General features: G+C 50.2%; 1 protein-coding gene across 1 annotated transcript in view; it reads left to right on the top strand.

Moving 5' to 3' along the window:
* The window catches only part of POLR1A (RNA polymerase I subunit A), a 76208-nt gene extending 55983 nt beyond the window's left edge, over positions 1–20225 (top strand). Inside the window, exons 25-34 of the mRNA XM_036748540.1 lie at positions 142–309; positions 1739–1874; positions 2380–2537; positions 8421–8547; positions 9398–9508; positions 9719–10018; positions 11014–11214; positions 12129–12246; positions 17517–17681; positions 19746–20225. Of these exons, the coding sequence (XP_036604435.1) occupies positions 142–309; positions 1739–1874; positions 2380–2537; positions 8421–8547; positions 9398–9508; positions 9719–10018; positions 11014–11214; positions 12129–12246; positions 17517–17681; positions 19746–19846 (1585 nt within the window). The 3' untranslated portion in view covers positions 19847–20225. The remainder of the gene's footprint in view (positions 1–141; positions 310–1738; positions 1875–2379; positions 2538–8420; positions 8548–9397; positions 9509–9718; positions 10019–11013; positions 11215–12128; positions 12247–17516; positions 17682–19745) is intronic.
* Positions 20226–20979: the final 754 nt, after the last annotated feature.

The following is a 20979-nucleotide window of genomic DNA, read 5'->3' as shown; positions in this document are numbered from 1 at the left end:
TGGGAGCAGCAATAAAGACAGAAAGGGTTGTGATTACTGAGGAAGCAGGGTCTGTTTCATGCCCATGGTGCAGTATAGGGAAAGGCTCCACCTTTGGTACCTGGGAGGAGGCCTGTCTCCTGATGTGTCCCTTTGCCCCAGGTTGAGGACCTTGCTCCATCTGAAGTGGCAGCGGGCACTGTGTGACCCAGGGGAAGCAGTGGGCCTCCTGGCTGCCCAGAGCATTGGAGAGCCTTCCACACAGATGACCTTGAACACTTTCCACTTTGCCGGCAGAGGAGAGATGAATGTCACGCTGGGAATTCCGAGGTGAGAGGCAGGTGGCATTTAGCAAAGAGAATGGAATGAGAGGAAGCTGGAAGTGAGGGGGCTTTGGTCCTGCCTAGATTCCCCAGCCTTGTGAGCACTATCACCTGACCTGTGGCCCTGCCTGGTATCCTGGAGGGGGCCGCTTGTAGACAGGGCAGCAAACTCCTTATGCTCCCATGGCTGTATTCTCTGTGGAATTCCTACAGGGTAGAGATAACCACCTGTACACACCCCTGGTGTGGAGAGGTTGGGGGGAGCAGGGAGGGTGGTCTGAGGGTGGACTTCTACTTTATTATCTGAATACAGCAGTGTGCTAGGGCTTTTGGTGAGATAATAGTACCTATGGGCCATACCCTCTCACAGCACACTGTGGATGCAACCAGAGGTGGCTGGTCCCCAGCAATCCTGGGCCCTGCTCTGACCAGAAGGAGGCAGGATGGGCCTTTGTTAGGCTGAATGTTGTTAACTGACATCAGCTGGAGCTAAGCCTTCGTTTTCATGTTTGTAGACCTGGGCTGTTCTTACCTTTGTTGGCATGGGATTTAAACTATGGGCATGTGGCCCAGAGCTCCTCTTGAGGTGGTCTTGCCTTTGGGCCAACAGCACAGAGCTCAGTAAATGCAAAGTAATGTCAACAGCTGCAGGGAGCTGGAGCTGAGAGGAGCCTTGAAGGAAGGGAGAGGTTCCCAGAGGTGAAGGTGATGAGGGCAGAGTCACAGGACCAGTGCCTTTGAACCTGCCACAGACACCTGCCGTGGGCCCAGCGCTGTTAGACCCCAGGGAGGACAATAGCATCTGCCCCCGAGTCTAGATTCTATTGGGAGACATGTTCCCCTGGAAGTCCCCATTCTGATCCCTTCCCTGAACTCCCAAGGTCCTTTCCTGACTTGGTCACCCCCTCCCTCCTTGCTCAGTGAACTTCATTGGCTCCCTGTGACCTCTAGGATCAACTAGGAACTCCTGGGCTTCATTGAAAGCCCTTCATGACATCACCCCTTCCTTCCTTCGCAGTCTCCTGACATTTTACTCCTACTCCCTGTGATCCAGGGATGATGGCCCACTGACATCCCCTGCCTGGAGTTCTCTGCCTCCTCACCTCTGCTGCTGGCACCTTCCCCTGGGCCGACCCTCCCTCTGCTCCCTATGTGGGCAGCTTATGTGTACCAGAATGTCAGCTGCCCAAGGGCAGGGGCTGTTGGGGCACTTAGCAGAATGCCTGAATTGTAGTGAGTCTTTAACAGATGCGGATTGACTGACTGTACACAAAGTAAACACAGGGGCGGAGGGGGCAGTGAAGATCAGAAAAGACCTCAGGGAGAACATGGTGCTTGAGCAGAGTTTTGAAAGAAGACTCCCCCAGGAGTGACACCCCAAGTGCTGTCAAGTGTCCCACAGTGTGCTCAGGCCAAGGCCTCACCTTCTCTTTCAGATTGAGGGAGATCCTCATGGTGGCCAGCTCAAACATCAAGACGCCCATGATGAGCGTGCCTGTGCTCAACACCAAGAGGGCCTTGAAGAGGGTCAAGAGCCTGAAGAAGCAGCTGACCAGAGTGTGCTTGGGCGAGGTACCTAGCTGGGGGCTGGGGAGGAGGCCGCTCACCTTAGTCCTCTGAGAGAAGACCTTGCAGATTTGTCACCCCCTGGCTTTCACACCATGGTACAGTTACCAGACCTAGACACTGAGTTATCAGGGGATGCATCAGCTTCTTAAGTAATGATTAATCAGGTGGCAGTGAGCGCCTTAGCAGCTGGAGAGCTGGCTTCAGTGGCAGGAAGAAGTCTCTCAGCAGCATGGGCAGCATTCCAAGGTGGTATGAAGGAAGCCACCAGACCAGGTCCTCCGACTCTCCCCCCTCCTGGGCATTAATTACTTCACAGAGGGTTTCCCTTCCTTGCACAGCTGTGGTGGAGGTGCGCTTGGTGCTTGCAGCAGGGGATGCCACACTGGGAGGGAGGGAGGGAGGGAGGGGATCCAGGTGTGGTCGGTGTGGGCCCTGTGCCATCAGCTGTGCTCCTTGTAGCTCTTCCAGAGGCCTAGTCTCGTGTATCCTTCTTTGGATATGGTTGCAGGTATTGCAGAAAGTGGATGTCCAGGAGTCCTTCTGCATGGGAGAAAAGAAAGACAAATACCGAGTTTACCACATTCGCTTTAACTTCCTCCCCTACAAGTATTACCAGCAGGAGAAGTGCTTGCGACCCGAGGACATTCTGCATTTTGTAGAAAAAAGGTCAGCTTTGCAGCTGCTTTGGCTTTTATAATTATATTAATAGTTCACATTTATACGGCTTGGAAGATTGCAAACCACTGTTCTAAAAACAATGTCGTGAGGGAGATGATGCACATATGGTTACTTCCCTTTCACAGATGAAGAAACTGCAACTCAAGAGTTAGCAAGCATTTATTGAGCCTTTATTGTATGCCTGGCACTGTGCCAAGCACTGAGGGGACAAAGAAAGGTAAAAAAGTGAATATCTTTTTGTGCCATGCTTTCTAATGGGGATATCCTCTCTACTCATTAGGGCATGGGCTTTCAGTTTTGCCTCTGTATCCCCAGTGTCTGACACAGTGCCTGGCATTTTAGGGGGTATGGGGCGGGGTGGGTCTGGAGATGTGATTCTATCCACATGGGGAGTTGGGGGTACAGGTGACTATTCCCTCCTCTGATGCAGAGAAGCTACTCCTGTTACTGATCCTCTTAGAGAGTTGCCCCAGACTTGCCCAAGGTCACAGGAGGCAGATTCCATGGGTCTTCCACAGCCCCAGGCCAGCCCTGTAGTTCTTAGGATATCAGACCTATAGTTGGGACCTGGGGCCATCTAGTCCCACCCTCTCTCCTTCCCATATTTTAGAGGAGGGAGCTGAGGCCCATTGGCTGAAGGGTTTTGTCTCCAGTCACACGGGGAAGGGTTGTCAGAGGCCGACTTTGGACCCAGAACCAGGGGCCCTCCTTTGGTAACCCCTGCTTCCCTCTGCCCATGGCAACCCCTACCTCAAGTCCAGATTAGATCAGCTGCTTGCGTTGGAGGGGCTTTCATCTTTCATCATTTATTCTGAGTACCTGAGACTTGCCCTTTTTTGGCTTGTAAATGACCTTGTATTTTACTAATCACAGCTGCACCACCATGGGTTTGAACAGTCACCCAGAGGGGTGGCAGGCATGTGTTTATTCAGTCTTTGGAGGGGATATTGTGCAGGGCTCTGAGGGATGGGCTTGGAGTCACAGACTGAGTTTGGACCCTCACCCCATTTTCCCCCTGAGCCCCTCGCTGCCCGTCAACTTCCCTGTCTGCAGTGACTGCAGTGTTCCCTTCCCACTCCAAATCCACACTCTCCAGTGGAGCCTCCTGGTTTGGATTCCCTGCATACTGACCACTCATTCATCCTTATGCCCTTGGACTCTGGTCTCCTGCTATCTGTGACTCCTGTGTTAAAATGGTTTCTTAAAAGCACCAGCACCCTCCTGATCACCAAATCCTGCGAGCTATTTCAGACCTCAGCTTCCTCAACCTCTGGACAGCATTTGATACTGATGGACAACACCCTGTTAGGAGTAAGGCAGTGTTAACAATGTAGATGATAATATTCAAAATGTCTCTGTGGTTCTGGATCTCAAAGTATGGAGACTCTTCACATGGAAGGTAGAAGAAGAGAACCCTCTATGCAGACACTAGAGAACCAGATCCCACAAGCCATCTATCTAGTCCATCACCGCAGCAGAGCATTTGATACGTAATATCGCAGTGTGGAGCCTCGCCATCCCAAAACTTCTCAGACCCCCTGCTCAGAAACAAACTGGCAGTACAGCTGTCACAGTCTGTTCGGCTCTCAGAGGTCGACTTTCATTTCCTCGGCTCTGACTTTCAGGATGGCCATTAACAGCCATAACAGCTCTCTTTCTCAGCATTTCCTGTGACATAACTTCCTTTTCCTCTCAGCAAGCTCTTCCCACCACATGTGACTTAGGCTTCCTGTGACATAAGCAGGTCACACAGCCTATTAATGGGTGGGGAAGATCTTCAAATCAAAATCACTATTAGACACTGCTTCCCCCATCCTGGCCTTTCCCCCTTCTTGAAGCTTTCTCTTTCCTTGGCCTCTGTTAGACTAGACTTTCCTAGCTTTCCTGCCCTGCCCTGCTCTGCTCCTGTCTCCTTTGCCACCTAAATGTGGGGGTCCCCAAGGTCTTCTGTCAGGCATTCTCTCTCTCTGTGCTGATGACTCCCAGAGCCTTCGCTCCAGGCCATGTATATATTTCCAGCTTGACAGCTGCACCACGACCTCCAGCTGGCGTCTCCAGAACCAAACTCCCCCAGCCCAAACCCACCCATCTGTTGCTTTCCTTCTTCCTTTTCACTTCTCCCAGGTCAGGTTCCCACAGTCTCTCACCTGTCCCTGTGCAGGAGTTTCTAAACTGATCTTCTCTGGTCTCTGTTATACCCTCCTCTCCTCCCTCCTGGACATCATGGCCGGAGTAATCTCCCTGAGACGCAGCTCTATTCCTATAGTTCCCCTGTTTGGAGACCCTTCATGGGTGCCCCAGAGAACCCGAAGCCTCCCCTCCTCATCTGCCCCTTGCAGTTCCAGCTAACGTTTCCAGGTGACACTGTCTGCCATTCCTCAAACACATGCCAGGCTTTCCCACCTCCTCTCATTGTCTCTGCCCACCGTGAAGACCACTACACCTCCGCCTCATGCTTCAAGGTCCTGGTCAGGCTCTGTTGTCACAAGTCCTGCGGGAAGTGCTCCCCATCTCTCCCCAACCCGAGGGCTGCTGTTGGTCTTGCCCACCGTTCAGCTTCATTGGACTTAACAGATATTTATCGCTTTGACTCTCTGGCATGCATGCCATGGCGTATGCCTGCTGGCTGCCTGTTACTGCACGTCCATCTTCCCTGCCAGGCCACCTGCTCCTAGAGGATAGACTGCTCCTTCTGTGCCCCAGTGGGCCTGGCCTTCAGAGGTGCCCAGTATAACAGGGCATGGCCGCTGCTGGCTTTCAGCCAGCCTAGGATTGTCTGTGGGAGAGCTTGCAGCCCTTCCTCCCAGTCATATCATCTCAGCCTTACGGGGCTAATTTCATTCCTTTTGTTCCCTCATGTGTGTGTAGTCCAGGCTTCTGCTAGTATTAACCCCGCTCTCCGTCCGCCCTCACCCTTGGAGTGCTTTTCTTCCTACTCTGCCACAGGGTCAGTGAGGGCACCTCACACAGTCCTTTGCATGTAGTGTGTGCTTAATAAAAGTCTGTCTAACTCACTTGAAGAGACCAAGTGTGCCACCCTGTGAGCTCAGGCAGGCCTGTGCCTCTCTGATTCCTAGAAATTTATGTGTAATCTGTGTGTGTGTGTGTATAATGAAAGTCACGACTACCCTCCCTCTTGTAAAGATTGTAATTTAGATGGTCCTGTAGAGTTTGCAAATGGCTTTTTAGACAAATCATCTCATCGTATGACGTGTCAGCAGTTCATCAGTATGTTCTAATTCCCCCTGCTGGGCTTTATGCTTGTGTGTTCCAGCATGGTTCTGTATACAGTTTTCCCATTAATAACCGCAGTCACATGCACACAGGCTTTTCTCTCTCCTTGCACTGTTTCTTGTGGATCTTATGTGATATTTGTGTTGTTCATGTTGGTCGTTCTCATTGGCAGCATTGTCTCCATCCCATTGGTCTGCCAAACATCCTCTGACGCTTGGGCCCTCCTGTTCTGAACTGCTTCAGGGCAGCAAGGAGCATCTTTGTATGACTTCCTAACAGCTGGGAATGATCTGATGATTCCTGTTGCTGGACCACTTTCTCAAATGGTTGAACAGCTTAAATGGCCATGAGGTAGACAGCGAGCTAGATGCATCATTTATTAAGTGTGTCAGACACTGTGTTAAGCATCAGGAATACAAATAGCTGTTCATGGACAGTCCCTGCCCCCTAGGAGCTTCTATTCTAACGGGAAAAGATAAAACGATAAGAGGGAGGTGAAAGAGGCAGATGGGGGAACCAGAAAGTAGGAAGGTAGTCCAGAGGGTCAGAGGTTGGGCCAGAATCAAAGTCGCCATGGCTGGCACTGGTACTTGTTACTTCCTCAGATTGAGGTTCCAGGGAAGACCTGGCCATTGTAGGGAGGAGGAGGCGTTGTCAGCAGGAGGGGCTAATGGTGGTGGGGGAGGAGTTGTCCAGGGAGTGATCTACATTTCTCTGGTCATTAAGTTGAACGTTTTTTCAAGTATTTTTTTTTCTGATGAACATTTTTCTTTGAACTCTTGCTTCTCTTTATCTCAGTTTTACCTTGTTTTTCATCTCACCAAATGCTTTTCATTTTTGTACAGTCAGAGTGATTAGCCTTGTCCCACAGTCATTTTTCCCTTGCTATGATTTGAGATGACTATACCATTTTGATTCTAACTTTTTATGATATTATGATATTTTAAAAGCACTTTAACTCTTTAGAGATTAATTTTCTTTTTAAAAACCTTAAAAGCTTCTTTAAAGTTATTTCTGTGGCTTAGTGGCTATAAAAAAAATAGAGCAATGACTAATAAAGGAGAAATTTGCAGATTCAAGACCAATCCCTTGACCTGCCAGCCAGGTTGCGGGGTGTGTCTGATGCTACCAGTAAAGGGCCGTACATCCAAGGCCTCCCCCAGCAAGCCTTTGATTAGGCTCAGTAGAGGTTCGCTTCTTCTTGCTTTCCAATACTTATTCATCCTCAAAAGAATCGTCTCAGTGCCCAAAGCCTTTATCTCTGGGGAAAGGATTCTTAGCTCTTTTTTTTTTTCAAATATGTCATAAGGACAGCCGAACATTTGTGTGTATCATGTGTTGTGGACAGAGACCCGGCCTTGAGGCCAGGGCAACCTGGGATACTCCCAGCGGGTCCCCTCACGCCAAGTGCACTCTCAGAGGGGGTTCCTCGTACCACTGAAAAGGCAGGTGCAGAACTTATCCCTGATAACAGATCCGCCTGATCCCGAGAGGGTCAGAGAAGCTGAGGCTGAGTGCCTGCCTCTCCAGGTTGTTGTGAGGAGCAAATGAGGTCATTTATGTAAGGAAGAAGCACACGGCAGGCGGTGTGTACCTGCTCGTTCACCTCCTTTCCCCTTCTCCAAGTGACTGACCTGCCCTGTGACAACTCTTAAATGTCAAGCACCCTGCCCAGGGCTTCCCTGCTAGGTGGCTCAGTGAATAGAGTGCCAGGCCTGGGATCAGGGATCAGGAGGACCTGAGTTCAAATATGGCCACAGACTCTTACCTGCTGTGTGATCCAGGGCAAGTCAGTGAACGCTGTTTGCCTCAGTTCATTGGAGAAGGAAATGGCAGACAAGTCCAGTATCTCTGCCAAGAAAGCCGCATGGATGGTATTGTGCTGTGGTCCATGGGGTCACAACTGAACAACAACAGACATCTGGGGGAGGATGGAAAGGCCTCACATGGGAAGTGACCCATGAGCTGAGCTTTGAAGGAAGTTGGGATTTTAGAGTTTGGAGGGAGGGGGATTAGGTGGGGAGGGAGCGTATGCCAGGCACAGCCTGGGAAAAGGTTTGGATTTGGTGGATGAGCAATAACGGGAAAGCCAGTCAGGCTGGAACAGAGAAAAAAAATGTTTGCGAAAGTGCGCTGGAGCCTTGAAGAGCTAAACAGGATGTTTAAATGATCAGAGAAGCCCCTGGAGCCTCCGAGGAGCTCCCTGAGCAGAGGCTGGGATAGCTGAGGAGTGAGGAGGGGTCTGAGGTTGGTTTGGCCCTCAGTGGAGGCCTCTTCACCACGCCACCCCTCACTTCATGGCGAAGAACAAGACGTTAGAGCTTTTAGGAGCAGCTTGCTGATGGTGGCTCTGCTCCACCTGTTGAGGGGCCCTCTGCGCTGGTGAGAGGAGGGGGCTCCTGAGGAGCCTGTGGCAGCTGAACCTGGGGCCTTGGCTCCAGGGTGGCACAGCCAGTACCCAGCCCACGGCCCCTAACAGCTGCTTGTGGCTCTCTTGAGTATGGACTCCAGGTCAGGGCTGACCACAGAAGCTGCAGATTCATCCAGTGGCTGGGGGGCTTCTCGGACACAATGACTTGTCCTTCTCAGATTGGGGGCCTGTGCTGACGTGGCCCTTCTCTTGCTTCCTCTCCTCAGGTTCATTAAGCTCCTGCTGGAGGCCATCAAAAAGAAGAGCAACAAGACATCGTCCTTCAAAGCTGTGAGCACTCGCAGGGCTACTCAGCAGGACCTGGACGGCAGCGGGGAGATGCCGGGAAACCGGGTGAGGAGCAGGGTGGGCAGAGAGACCTCTGGGGGTGAGGGCTGAGGCAGGAGGCTGTGGTTGGATCCCGCAGAACCGTCCCGTGTTGGGGGAACGAGAAGCAGCCTCACCTGGGGTGCCCAGTCCCCGTCTGAGGCAGAGCTCCCTTCAGGGCCCCTTTTCCCTGTCAGAGCCCATGAGCAGGGGCCTGTTCTGAGCCTGGCCTCTGGGTTCTGACCGGCTGGAATCTCAGCTGCCCATGGTCAGGACTGGCCAGAAGGGAGATTTGGTCCTGTTCATTAGGAGCTTAACCCAGTGCTGCCTGTGCATCAGGCGCTGTGCTGATCCCTGGAGTACTGGATGGTCCCCATTCTCAAGGACCTTCCATGCCTCTGGAATACAGCAGCTTGCACAGTCAATCAGATCCACAATGTCTGCAGAGATAGATGAAAGGCCTTTGGGGGGTGGTCAGAGAGCACACTGAATGGGAGGGTCAGCCAAGGAGAAGAGCTGAGCTTTGAAGGACTCCAGTAGAGGCAGGGAGGCAGAGAGGGAAGGAGGGAGAGCCCTCTGGGTATAAAGATCCAAGAGATGAGATGTGGGATGTGGGGAATGACACTCTTCTCTTAGGGCTGTTCTGGAGACAGAAGTCTTTATTGGAGTGGTTGGGTTTTTTCCCCCCCGCATTTTGTGGGGAGGGGCATTGCTTTTTGGAGGGTGCTTGATCTTGCTTTTCACAAGGAGACAAGTGCAAAGGGGATGTGTGTTTGGTGCGTGGATTGGGGGAAGGAATTAAGGAGCCCGGGTTGAAGATGGAGCCCATCCTCCATGGGCAGTGCCAGGCTTAGAGCATCCTGTATCCCCACTGCAGGAGGATCGGGAGGGTGACAACGAAGGGGAGGAGCAGATTGTGGATGACGATGCTGAAGAAGGAGACGCTGATGCTACAGATAAGAAGTGGAAAAAGAAGCAGGAGGAAGAGGTGAGGGGTGACGGTGCTTCAGACTTAGTGGAGGGCGTGGATCGGTGGGAGAGGGGAGGGCTTCCTGATGGCACAGAAATGTAGGAGCAGCCAGTGCTGTGCAGTGCTCCGGCCTGAGACATGGGGACTTCGGGGCCCAGATGCCTTCCTCAGTTCTGTTGCAGGCTCCCAGCTTGCTGATTGGCTTTTCTGGCCTCTGTTCTTACCCAGGTAGATTATGAAAGTGAGGAAGAGGAGCAGGAGGAAGAGAATGAAGAGGAGAATGAGCGAGAGGAGGAGAGTGCTAATGTGGAAGGGGGTGGCACTGACCCAGGGCCCCCAAATGAGGAGGGCAGCCAGGGCCCGGAGACTGAGCAGCCAGAGCCTTCCTCACTCATGCCCAGCAAGAAACGGGTGCACAGGCACGGGCCCTCGGAGGAGCAAGTGGAGCTGAGGCGCCAGGCTGTGCGGAACATCCACTCGTCTGTCCAGGATTACACGTTTGATGTAGAGGAGAGCCTGTGGTGTGAGGTAGGAGCTCCGGGGAGGATAGAACAAAGACCCCAGACCCAGCTCTGTTAGACTTTGTATTGGGGTTCCAGCCTTAGAGCGGGCGGGCCCGTGAAGACCATCTGGCCCCAAACCACCCACTTTGGTGAGACCCAGGAGGAAGCCATTACTCAGCTCCAAGGTGGGATCCAAACCCAGGACCTCTTCTGTCCAGTTAGAAATGCTTATGTTGGATGGTCAGAGGAGAGAGGCAAGGACTCGCATGATCATTGAGGGGACATGATGAGGGGAGGCTGTGCAGAGAGATGGCCGGAGCATCCAAGGCGAGGGATGACAGGCAGTGTCAGCCACTCCAGAGAGCTCAGAAAGGCCACGGCCTTCAGCAATGAAGGGATATGGGGGACGCTTTGAGAGAGGACCTTGAGCTGCATGGGGAAGCTGGGTACTGGGGAGGAAGGAGGGGAGAGGCCACAAGGGCTGGGGCAGTGGGGGGTGGAGTGTGGGACTCGAGGCTAGGGTGTCCTGAGTGTGGACCAGGCAAGGCGGGTGGGGCTGGTGAGCAGGGAAGGGACTGACTGGCTGTCTGCTTTCTCAAAGGGGAGACCCCCTGTGGAGAGTGTGCACAAAGAGGCTTCCTGCATTGGAGTCATTATTGTTAGGCCTCTCCCACTCACACCTTCCATCTTGATGCCCTCAGAGAAATGTGAAATCTCCTGCTTCCCCTCTCCTATTCTTCCCAAACCTTGGAGCACAATGCCTCGCTCCCCTGGACCATCAGGGCTGAGTGGCAGGCCCTTGGCTCACCTGGAGCCATAGTTACGCCTTGCACAGACAGACGCAGACACACCCTCGGTCATTCCTTGGATGTCACACACACACACACACACCCCCACCCACCCACCCACCCACCCCTCTACCCCTCTTCTTCCATCCCCTGACCTGGTCTGCACCCTCTGTTGTGCTTCCTGAACAGCACAGAGGCCGTGTTTGAACACAGGGGCCCGCCTTCTTTCCAGGTAACACTGAAGCTGCCGCTGATGAAGGTGCACTTTGACCTGTGCTCCCTGGTGGTCTCCTTGGCTCACAGTGCCGTCGTCTATGAGATCAAGGGAATCACCCGCTGCCTCCTCAACGACACCACCAACAAAAAGCAGGAGAAGGAGCTCGTCCTGAACACGGAGGGCATCAACTTGCCGGAGTTGTTCAAGTATGCAGATGTACGTGATGCTCCCGCCCTGGTCCTGCTCTTTATGGGACAAGAACAAACAGTGCTGGGTCGGAGAGGGAGCCAAAGACATGCTCCCCCAACCCCCGCCCAACCCCAGGCGACTCTGATCACAGCCCCTTGCTTCCAGGACAGTTCCTTTGTAATTCTACCATCTGAGTCTGCTGCCTCAGTTTCTCCTTAGGCCATGGACTCCTGGGACTGCTTGCCAGCCTAGCAGACTCCCCCAGCCCAGTCTGCCTCAGGCCTTCTCGCTAAAACTTCCTTCTTTTTAAAGCTTCCCAGCCTAGGAACAGTGACAGGAGAGCATTGTTCAAAGCCTCCGCGTCCCAGGCACGGGTTATTTCACATCCCTCAAGTTATTTGTTTAAGTTAAGTGGCCACCAGGCTTCTTCCAGGCCAGACCGAGGGTCACAGCACATGCTCAGCCCAGGACCCGCTAAACAAGCAGCCAGAGCCATCCAGAGCCACTCTTAGACCAGAGTAGAAATGCCCATGGAATCAAGGCCCTTCCAGGGTCAGGGTCTGAGAGCTACATGTTAAAAAAAGAAAGCACCCTCTTTGTATGGAGTCATTTTGCTGCTCTTGTAATGGAGATGAGCCTCATCCTGGGCCGTGGCCAGCTTGCAGTCAGCAGCCTTGAGAGAGAGTGCGTGTGTGTGCGTCTGTGTGTGTGTGTGTGAGTGTGTGTGTCCCTCTGGCTCTGGCCTTCTCCCTGACATAATGGCCTGAGAACCAAAGGAGGGGCAGGGTATCCAGGGTTGTGTGTGTGTGTCTGTGTCTGTGTGTCCCTCTGACCTGGCCTGCTCCCTGGCATAATGGCCTAAGAACCAAAGGAGGGGCAGGGTCTCCAGGGTTGGGGCTGATCACCCCAAACACATAGTTCTCCTTCCTTCCTCCCGGTAGGTCTTGGACCTTAGCCGTCTTTATTCCAATGATATCCATGCCATGGCTAACACGTATGGCATCGAGGCTGCACTGCGGGTGATTGAGAAGGAGATCAAAGACGTGTTTGCTGTGTACGGTAAGATGCTGTCCCGGTGAGATCTGGGGTCTCTGCTGCTTTTAAAATGCACCGAAGGGCCTTTGAGGCAGGGAAGGGGGTGCGGGAGAGCTCTCCGTCCAGCTCAGTGAAGGGAATTAGCCGTTCTGGATGCATGGAAGTGCACTTGGAGGAGCAGCAGCGTTAGCGATCTGGATGTGCTATGTCGTGTCTTCAGCAGCCTGGGTTCCCTGAATTGTACCAGGGCTGTCTCCTTAAGGATGGGTCTCTTTGACAGGCTGGCACCGTTGCAGACTTTCAGGGACTATCCCCAAGGAAAAGCAGTACAGCCATGACTCCATGATCTCATTGTAGGTGCTTCCTCCCTCAGGACAGATTGCAGGCCATCCACCCTGTGCCCTTCCAGTCCATAGTTTTCTATAAACCTTCCTTGGAGCATCTGCCTACCTTACTAAGACTCTTCTTCATTTAAGGGTTCTAATATTCCATGGGTACAGTGCCCCACTAGGGCTGCCCGTCTCCTTTCTGTCTTTTTGCCCATCTTTTCTTCTGGCCACCTGTGGTCATACTGCTTCTTGTCCAGAAGTCGTCATGGATGACATGCAGTAGCCAGCTCATGCCCACTGTGCATCTTGGCCTTTAAGTCACCCAGAACTTTAGATCTCCTGAGATCACAGTGTTCCCTGAATCAGGACTGTATAGCATCACCAGGAAATAGATTAAATCTTCCATGGAGTTAGTTAGAAAATCAGTGTATAAAAGATGGGCCTTTGTAGCAGCAAAGCTGCTCCTTGGTTGCCCATCTGTCTGCATGCCATGCCTGGGCCGTGTGAATTACTCCTCTTAAAAGCTTCATAATAAATGATTATTGATGGATTGATTATTCAGGTGACTTTTCCTGCGTAGATGACCAGGCTAGTCCCTCTCAGAGACTCGGGGAAGTGGGGCACAGAGCAGAAGAGAGCTTTGTGTCCGAGGGGCTGTTGTGAGGTAGATCTTTCTGGTTCTTATTGGCCTTAGCCAGCAGGACTAAGAGCACTGGCTAGACTCAGTGTGAAGAAGATCTGTCTTCAAGTAGAAAAGATCACATTAGCCTTGGGTTGGGTTCTTTCTCATCAGGCGTCTTCACATGAAGCCTGGATGGCCCCTGCTTGGAATGTTGTGGCCACTTTCCTTGGCCTGTCTAGGTCAGGTTGGAATAGATGTTCTAGAGGTCCCTTCCCACTCTGGGATTCTGGGATCTCTTTGAGAGGGAAGAGCTTGCTGTATCCTAGGGTTCAGTCCAGCCACTATCATGAGGCTGCCCCAGAAAAATCTGCCAAACCCCCCTGACCCTTGAGCCAGACGTCCTGGGGTGGGCACGAACACCACTGTTTGACACCCTGTGGCTGTGAATCCTCAGTGAATCACTGAACAAAGGGATATCTTTTGTCATGTATGTCATGGGAGCTTTTAAATATTCTGCTGAGCTATGATTAATCTGGCCTCGTAACACCAGTGGGTTGTGAAATGATGCCTGTGCTGCTGACTCTTAATATTTAGATATTTTCTGTGTTTGTGATGCTGCTCACTGCACACACTGTCCTTTGCTTTCTGTTTCACGTTTTGGAAAAAGTATCTAAGATGTATAGGTGCGAGTGGCCTCCAAGCCTCTGGCCTTCATTATTTTTTTGCTTTACTTTTTTTGGATACATTGGTTGGTTTTACTGAATTGACTTTTCCCTCCTTTTTTTTTCTTTCAAATTTCTTTTGTTATTTATTTGTTTGTTTAGTTGCATCTTGAGTTCTGAGTTATCTCTCTCCCTCCTAACCTCTCGTTAGAGAAGGGCAGCATTTGATACAGAAATATATTGCATATTTGCACCTGTCAGTTCTCTCTGGAAGTAGGTAGCATCTTCTTTCATAGGCCCTTCATAGTTGATTTGAATGTTCATATTACTCAGAATAGCTTAGTGGTCCACCTTCCTCTTCACACAGTATCGCTGTTACTGTATACAACATTCTTTTGGTTCTGCTCATTTGACTTCATGTAAATCTTCCCATGTTTTTCTAAGATCACTGAACTCACCATTTCTTACAGCACAGTAGTATTCATCACAGTCATGTACCACAGCTTGTTCAGCTGTTTCCCAGTTGATGGGCAACCCCTCAAATTCCAGTTCTTTGCCACCACAAAGAGAATTGCTCTAAATGTCTTAGAGCATATACATTCTTTTGCTTTTTCCCTGATCACCTTTGGGAAACTGACCTAATAATGGCATTGCTGGTCAAAGATTATGCACAGTTTTATCTCTTTGGTCATAATTCCAAATTGGTCTCAAATGGTTAGATCAGTTCACAATTCCACCAATGCTGTATTATTAGTATCCTGATCTTCCCATATCCCCTCCAGCATTTGTCATTTTCCCCTTCTCGTTTTAGCCAATCTGATAGGTATGAGATGGTACCTCAGAGTTGTTTTAATTTACATTTCTGTAATCATTAATGATTTAGAGCATTTTTTCATATAACTGTATCTTTGATTTTTTTCTTCCAGTCACTGCTTGCTCATACCTTTTGACCATTTGTCTTTTGGGAAATGACTTATATTCTTAGAAATTTGACTCAGTTCTCTATATATTTGAGATATGAAGTCTTTATCCAAAAAACTAGTTATAAAAATGATGCCCCAATTTTTCTACTTTCCTTCTAATCTTGGCTAAATTGTTTTTCTTTCTACAAGAGCTTTTAAATTTGTATCCATTTCACATCCCATAATACTTGTTTATCTCTTTGTTTATTCTTAAATTCTTCTCTTCTCCATAAATCTGATAGGCAATATGTTCTGTGTTCCTCTAACTTACTTATGATATCTCCCTTGATGTCTGGGCCATGTATCCATTTTGACCTTGTCTTGGTAAATGATGTAAGATATTGGTCTATACCTAGTTTCTGCCAGACTGCTTTTCAGTTTTCCCAACAATTTTTTTTTTTTTTACCAAATAGTGAATTCTTATTCCAAAAGCTTAAATCTTTACATTTATCAAACACAATGTTACTATAATCATTTACTACTGCATTTTTTATATCTATTCTTTTCCACTGATCTATTTCTTAGCCAGAACTAGATAATTTTGATAATTACCACCTTATAATACAGTTTAAGATCTGGTTCTGTTATTTTTTTAGCTCAATAATATAATTTTTTGATAGTTTAAATGGGATGGCACTGAATAAGTAGATGAGGTAGAATTGCCATTTTAATTATATTGGCTTAGCCCACCCATGAGCAATTAATATTTCCCCAATTACTTAAACCTAACTTTATTTGTATAAAAAGTGTTTTATAATTATGTTCATATAGTTCCTGGGTTTGTCTTGGCAGGTATGCACTCCCAGGTATTTTATATTGTCTACAATCATTTTAAATGGCATCTCTTAATATCCCTTCTTGCAGGGCTCTGTTTATGAGATACAGAAATGCTAATGATTTATGTGGATTTATTTTATATCCTGCTACTTTGCTAAAATTATTGTTTCAGCTACTTTAGTTGAATCTCTAGGATTTTCTGAGTATGCCATCATACTGTCTGCAAAAAGAGATAGTTTGATTTTTTCATTACCCATTCTGATTCCTTCAGTTTCTTTTTCTTCTCTTGTTGCTGTTGCTGGCATTTCTAATGCAGTATTAAGCAACAGTACTGATGATGGTCATCCTTGCTTCACTACTCATCTTATTGGGAAGGCTTGTAGCTTACCTCCATTACATACAATGCTTGCTAGTGGCATTAGGTAGATGCTTCTTACATTTTAAGGGAAAATCCATTTATACTTATGCATTCATGGTTTTTAATAGGAATGACTTGTATTTTATTAAAAGCTTTTTCTGTATCTGTTGATATAATCATATAATTTTTGTTGATTTTGTTATTATTTTATGTTCATAGTTTTCCTTATTAAACCAGCCCTGCATTCCTGGCATAAATCGCACCTGGTCACAATGTATAATCTTTATGATATATTGCTGTAGTCTCTGACCTAGTATTTTATGTAGGTTTTTTGCATCAATATTCATTAGTGAAATTGGTCTAAAATTGTCTTTTCTTTGTTCTTGCTCTTCCTGATTTATGTATCAGCACCCTATTTGTTTCATAAGAGAAGTTTGGTAGGACTCCTTCTTTTCTTATTTCAAGATAATTTATTTAATATTGGAAGTAGTTGATCTTTAAATGTTTGATAGAATTGACTTGCGAATCCATCTGGTCCAGATGCTTTTTTCTTAGGGAGCTCATTTATAGGTTTATGGCCCTTTTCATCCTACACTGTATTTTCCATCGCTGTTTTCACAGTCCTGTCTTGAATCAGGAAAGATTCAGTTTGGCCCAAGGGAACAGAAACAGAAAGAATGAAGAAGGAGACAGTGCACACTTTTTCCGTTTAGCCTCTTTGTAAAGGCCCTGGAGTTGTCCACGGTAGAATCAGCTGCTTGGGAGACAGGCTGCTTCCTCAGTAGAGATATGGAGGTCAAGGCTAGGGGGTTATCCAGAGGAGTCTTGTTAGGGTGCCTTATGGCTCTGAGGGTCAGAGGCTTTGGACCTGCCTTTTCTCTGACGCCAAGCAGCAGGATGTGTGTTCACTTGGCGGGCAGAGACCTGGGATTTCTGTATTTGTTCAGCCTCCCTTGGTGACTGAGATTGGCACAGAATCCACCATTCTCTTGTTCAGCTATTGCGTGGGCAACACCAGGGCCAGGTGACCCAGTGTACCAGGAGATGGCACTTCTGGGCACATCAGGACGGTAGCACCCCCAGTCCCTCCATCTTCCCTCGGGCTGCAGCTTTTCTGTGCCTGTGGATCCATAAGCTGAAGTGTCTCGGAGGATAGGATTTCTTTATTCAATGCAGCAAAAATGATTGTGTGCCAGGGGCTGTGCCAGATGTAGATATGAAAACCAAAATGAAGCCGTCCTTGCCCTCGAGGAGCTGACATTCTCCTGGCAGGATATAGTGCGTGTGTAGGCGTACAGGTTACTTTGAGGAAGAAGAGGACACTACCAAGGGGGAGGATCAGGGCTTGCTTCAAAGAAGACAGAGAGAGATGGATGAGATCAGGCTGGAAAGGTCAGTGATGGAGGCTGTGAACCTGAGAGTGACCAGGACATCTCACTTAGTGTGGTCACAGTAGGGGAAAGGGAATCACCCTCCCTTACTCCCAAGAATTAGTGAAAGAAATGTGGGTGTGTCAGATGTCCTGTTCCTCCCCTCTGGCCAGTCTCTGTGATAATCCTTCCCTGTTTTCTTCATTCCCCACAGGCATAGCTGTGGATCCCCGGCACCTCTCCCTGGTGGCCGATTACATGTGCTTTGAAGGCGTTTACAAACCCCTAAACCGATTTGGGATTCAGTCCAACTCCTCGCCTCTGCAGCAGATGACATTTGAGACCAGCTTCAAGTTTCTGAAGGAGGCGACCATGATGGGTCAGTGGCTGGATGGGGCTCTGGGTTCCCTGGCTTCACCTGCCCTTTGCTTGGGGTCCTGCCAAGCTCCCCATATTTGTTCCTGACTTGCAGGCTCCTAACTCCCTCCTGGGCTATGCTCAGATGTATCGTGAATGAAATGAGTTAGGTTCTGCTTTGGGCAGGCAGGGTGAGAAGGAAGCAGAAATGGTATCATCTGAGGAAAGTCTTACTGGCAGCGTTCGTCTTGATGAGACGTAGAGAAAGCAAAGCAATTCTAGCCAGCCTGAGCAAGCAGCTCTGGTTCTTGAGAGACCAGCCCAGTGGGAGTCGGGAGCCTGGGCCCTGGGCGAGCTGGTGCCTTGGCTGGAATTCTCTGGTCAGCTACTGTATCTGGGAGGCTGCTTCAGGTAGCCGGTCTCTGGATGTCAACCCTATCTGTCCACACCTTTCATCAAACACAGGCCTCACTACCTGCTGATAGCACAGAGGGGACAGAGACAGAAGCGCCTGCCACCATCCACCCGCTTCTCAGCAGTTGGTCAGTCACAGCCTTTGTAAAGGCTTCCTCTGGGCCAGGCACCATGTCAGGTGCTGGGGGCACAGACATTTCCTGTCCTCAGTGAGCTCAAAGTTGTATGAGGGACCAGCTAGATGCAGAGGGGATGGAAGGTGCTCATTTTGGGGGGGATTGGGCAAGGCCTCCTTTAGAAGGGGCGTCTGATCTGAGTCTCAGGGGAAGCCAGCAGGTGGGAGTGAGGAAGGGAAGGAGGAACAGCACAAAGGCCTGTGTGCTAAATCATGCAGTGCACAGAGGGGCTGACGAGGGCAGGAGGCCACCAAGCCGGCTCTCTGTTCTGGGCCCCGCAAGACAAGGTGGCGCACAGGGCAGGTCACCCCCTTGTCTTGTCTGGAGTGCGCAGACAGTTGCGCCTTCCTCAGATGCATTAACAAACCCGAGGATCCCTTTGGAACTCTCACTCTTTACGAGTAAGCTCGATAAGGATGTGCACACTCGGAGGGTGATCAGAGTTTGTGCGGGACGTGACTGCTCTTGTGACTGTCAGTCTTTCCTGGGACCAGGGGGATAAAGGGCTCCAGGTGGCCTCCTGCTCAGTTCTTCCTCCGGCACATGGAGCAGCTGGACCAGAGCCACCTCTCAGGGCCTGTCCAGCTTCAAGCAGCTGGGCCTCTTATGTGGAATGCTGGACCTGAGCTCCAGAAGAGCAGGGCTCAGATCCCCCTCTGAGGATAGAGTGCTGGGATTGGGGTCAGGAAGAGCTGAGTTCAAATTTGTCCTCAGATACGTCCTAGCTGTGTGACCCTGAGCAAGTCATTTTACCTCTCTGTCCCAGCTTTCCCATCTTTTAATATTGGGATAAAAGTCGCGCCCTTCTCCCAGCGTTGTGAAGCTCAGAAAAGATGATGCATCTCAGTTCTTCACTTTCCGTCAGTGCTAACCCCTAGTCCTGAAGCAGACCAGGCAAAAGTCTGTTAGGGCCTCCCAGCCTCAGTCCCCTCATCTTGATACATAAGTTCCTTTGCCAATTGAAGCCTTAACATCAGCAGCAGCTGCTGTTGTTAGACCCAGCTGTGCCTGCTACTTCTTGCCCATCACACGGCCCAGGGAAAATGACAAGAGAATATGTTGGTCTCGGGCCCCTGATGGATGGGCCTGGCAGAGGGCAAGCAACATCTCAAGGCTAATCAACAGACTAGTAGTTGTCTGACTATTCCTAAAATCCTAGTGGCCTCTTGCCCCCAGGGTCTTCAGTGGGAGGGGTCTCATCTAGAGAGTCTCCTTTGTCATTGGAGTCAGTGGGGTCTCCCGGGGCTTTGACTCCCTTGCTGGGCCTCCTCCTGATGCTCCGCCATCCTCTCCATCCTTGGTCTATTCCAGGGCATCTCCCCAGTGTCCAGCAGAGCCAGCCCACTCCGTCACTCCCTTCGAAAGGGCGCAAAGGTTCTTTGTTTGGGTTGCGAAGCTAGGTGGGAGTGCTAGCTGAATCATGACTTAGATTGCATCTGCCCTGCGGGTCCTGTCCTCAAACAGGAATGACAGTATTTCTCTTGTGTTTGTACCAGGTGCCCATGATGAGCTGAGGTCCCCTTCGGCCTGCCTGGTGGTCGGGAAGGTGGTCAAGGGAGGAACGGGCCTGTTCGACCTCAAGCAGCCACTTAGATAGCCGTAGCTCACTCCTCCTTGGTGTGCACAGATAACCTGGAAAGGTGGAGGCTCAAGTGGATGCAGGACCTACCTCACCTACTCACAGGAAGGACACCTGGCCAGTGCATGGTGCTACAGTCGTGACCTTCCTGCTGTCCGGATGGCTTCCCACTAAGAGAGTCTGTCCCTCCTATTTGTTACCGTGGAGGAAACTCTTGGCCTCCCTTTGCTATCTTGACTTCATCCAGAAAAGGAGCATCAGTCGGTCAGTCAATCACCAAGAATCTTCTAGGCACCAGCTGTGGGCCAACCAGGCTCTGGGGATTCAGACACTCGCATTCTGTGGGACAGATGCTCTGTGTACATGCATAAAGATATTTAGAATAAATGTAAAGCTGATATACAAGGTGGGTTGGTACAAGGTGATCAGGGAGGGAGGACACCTGCAGGGAGCAGGAAAGGCTTCATGTAGAAGGAGCCATGTCTCTGAGGACGAGGGGGAGGACACCCTTTCCCTTCCCTGTCCCATAAGCTTGTGGGTGGTAAGTGTTGGGAAAAGTGCATCCAGTTCCTCAGAGGTGACACTCCTGCCTTTCCTGGAAGTGGCCTATGCTTTGCCTCTGGACTCTCCTGGTATTTTTAATGGTTTGATTTCTGAATCCACAAATAGCAGCTGATGGTGTGCCCAGGTAGGGGTGAGGGGCAACTGTGCGTGTGGGCAGAGGGAAGGACGCTGTGGTCCATGGGCCCATGTTTGCCTGGGCTCTGAGTCAGCAGGGATGGAATCTGCCTACCACGAAATGACCTTGACAGCAGTTATTCTAGGAAGCCTTGGGAGCAAATGAAACCACAGACTTCAAAAAATCCTGACCCTCAGATGACTCAGCTTCCTGCCCTCCATCTGTAGCGGCAGCCTCAGGCTGGCGCCAAGGACCACTGGGTTGGGCTGCAGGAGAGGAGCCTTGGTGGTGGAGGCCAGCCTGGGCCAGGGGGAGAACCGCTGGTTGGGCAGGGCTCAGTCTGTCTGACCTTTGGCGCTTCAGGGTGCGTTCCATGTTGTACACTTTGGTTTACTGTTGGAGGACCTTTGTCCTGGGTCCCACTCAGGGTTTCCGGGCCCCCACTGCCCACAGGCTGTCAGGCCGTTCCCTC

The sequence above is a fragment of the Trichosurus vulpecula genome, chromosome 3 (assembly GCF_011100635.1).
Source record: "Trichosurus vulpecula isolate mTriVul1 chromosome 3, mTriVul1.pri, whole genome shotgun sequence".
Taxonomy (NCBI): Eukaryota; Metazoa; Chordata; class Mammalia; order Diprotodontia; family Phalangeridae; genus Trichosurus; species Trichosurus vulpecula.
This window is presented reverse-complemented; position numbering and strand designations above follow the sequence as displayed.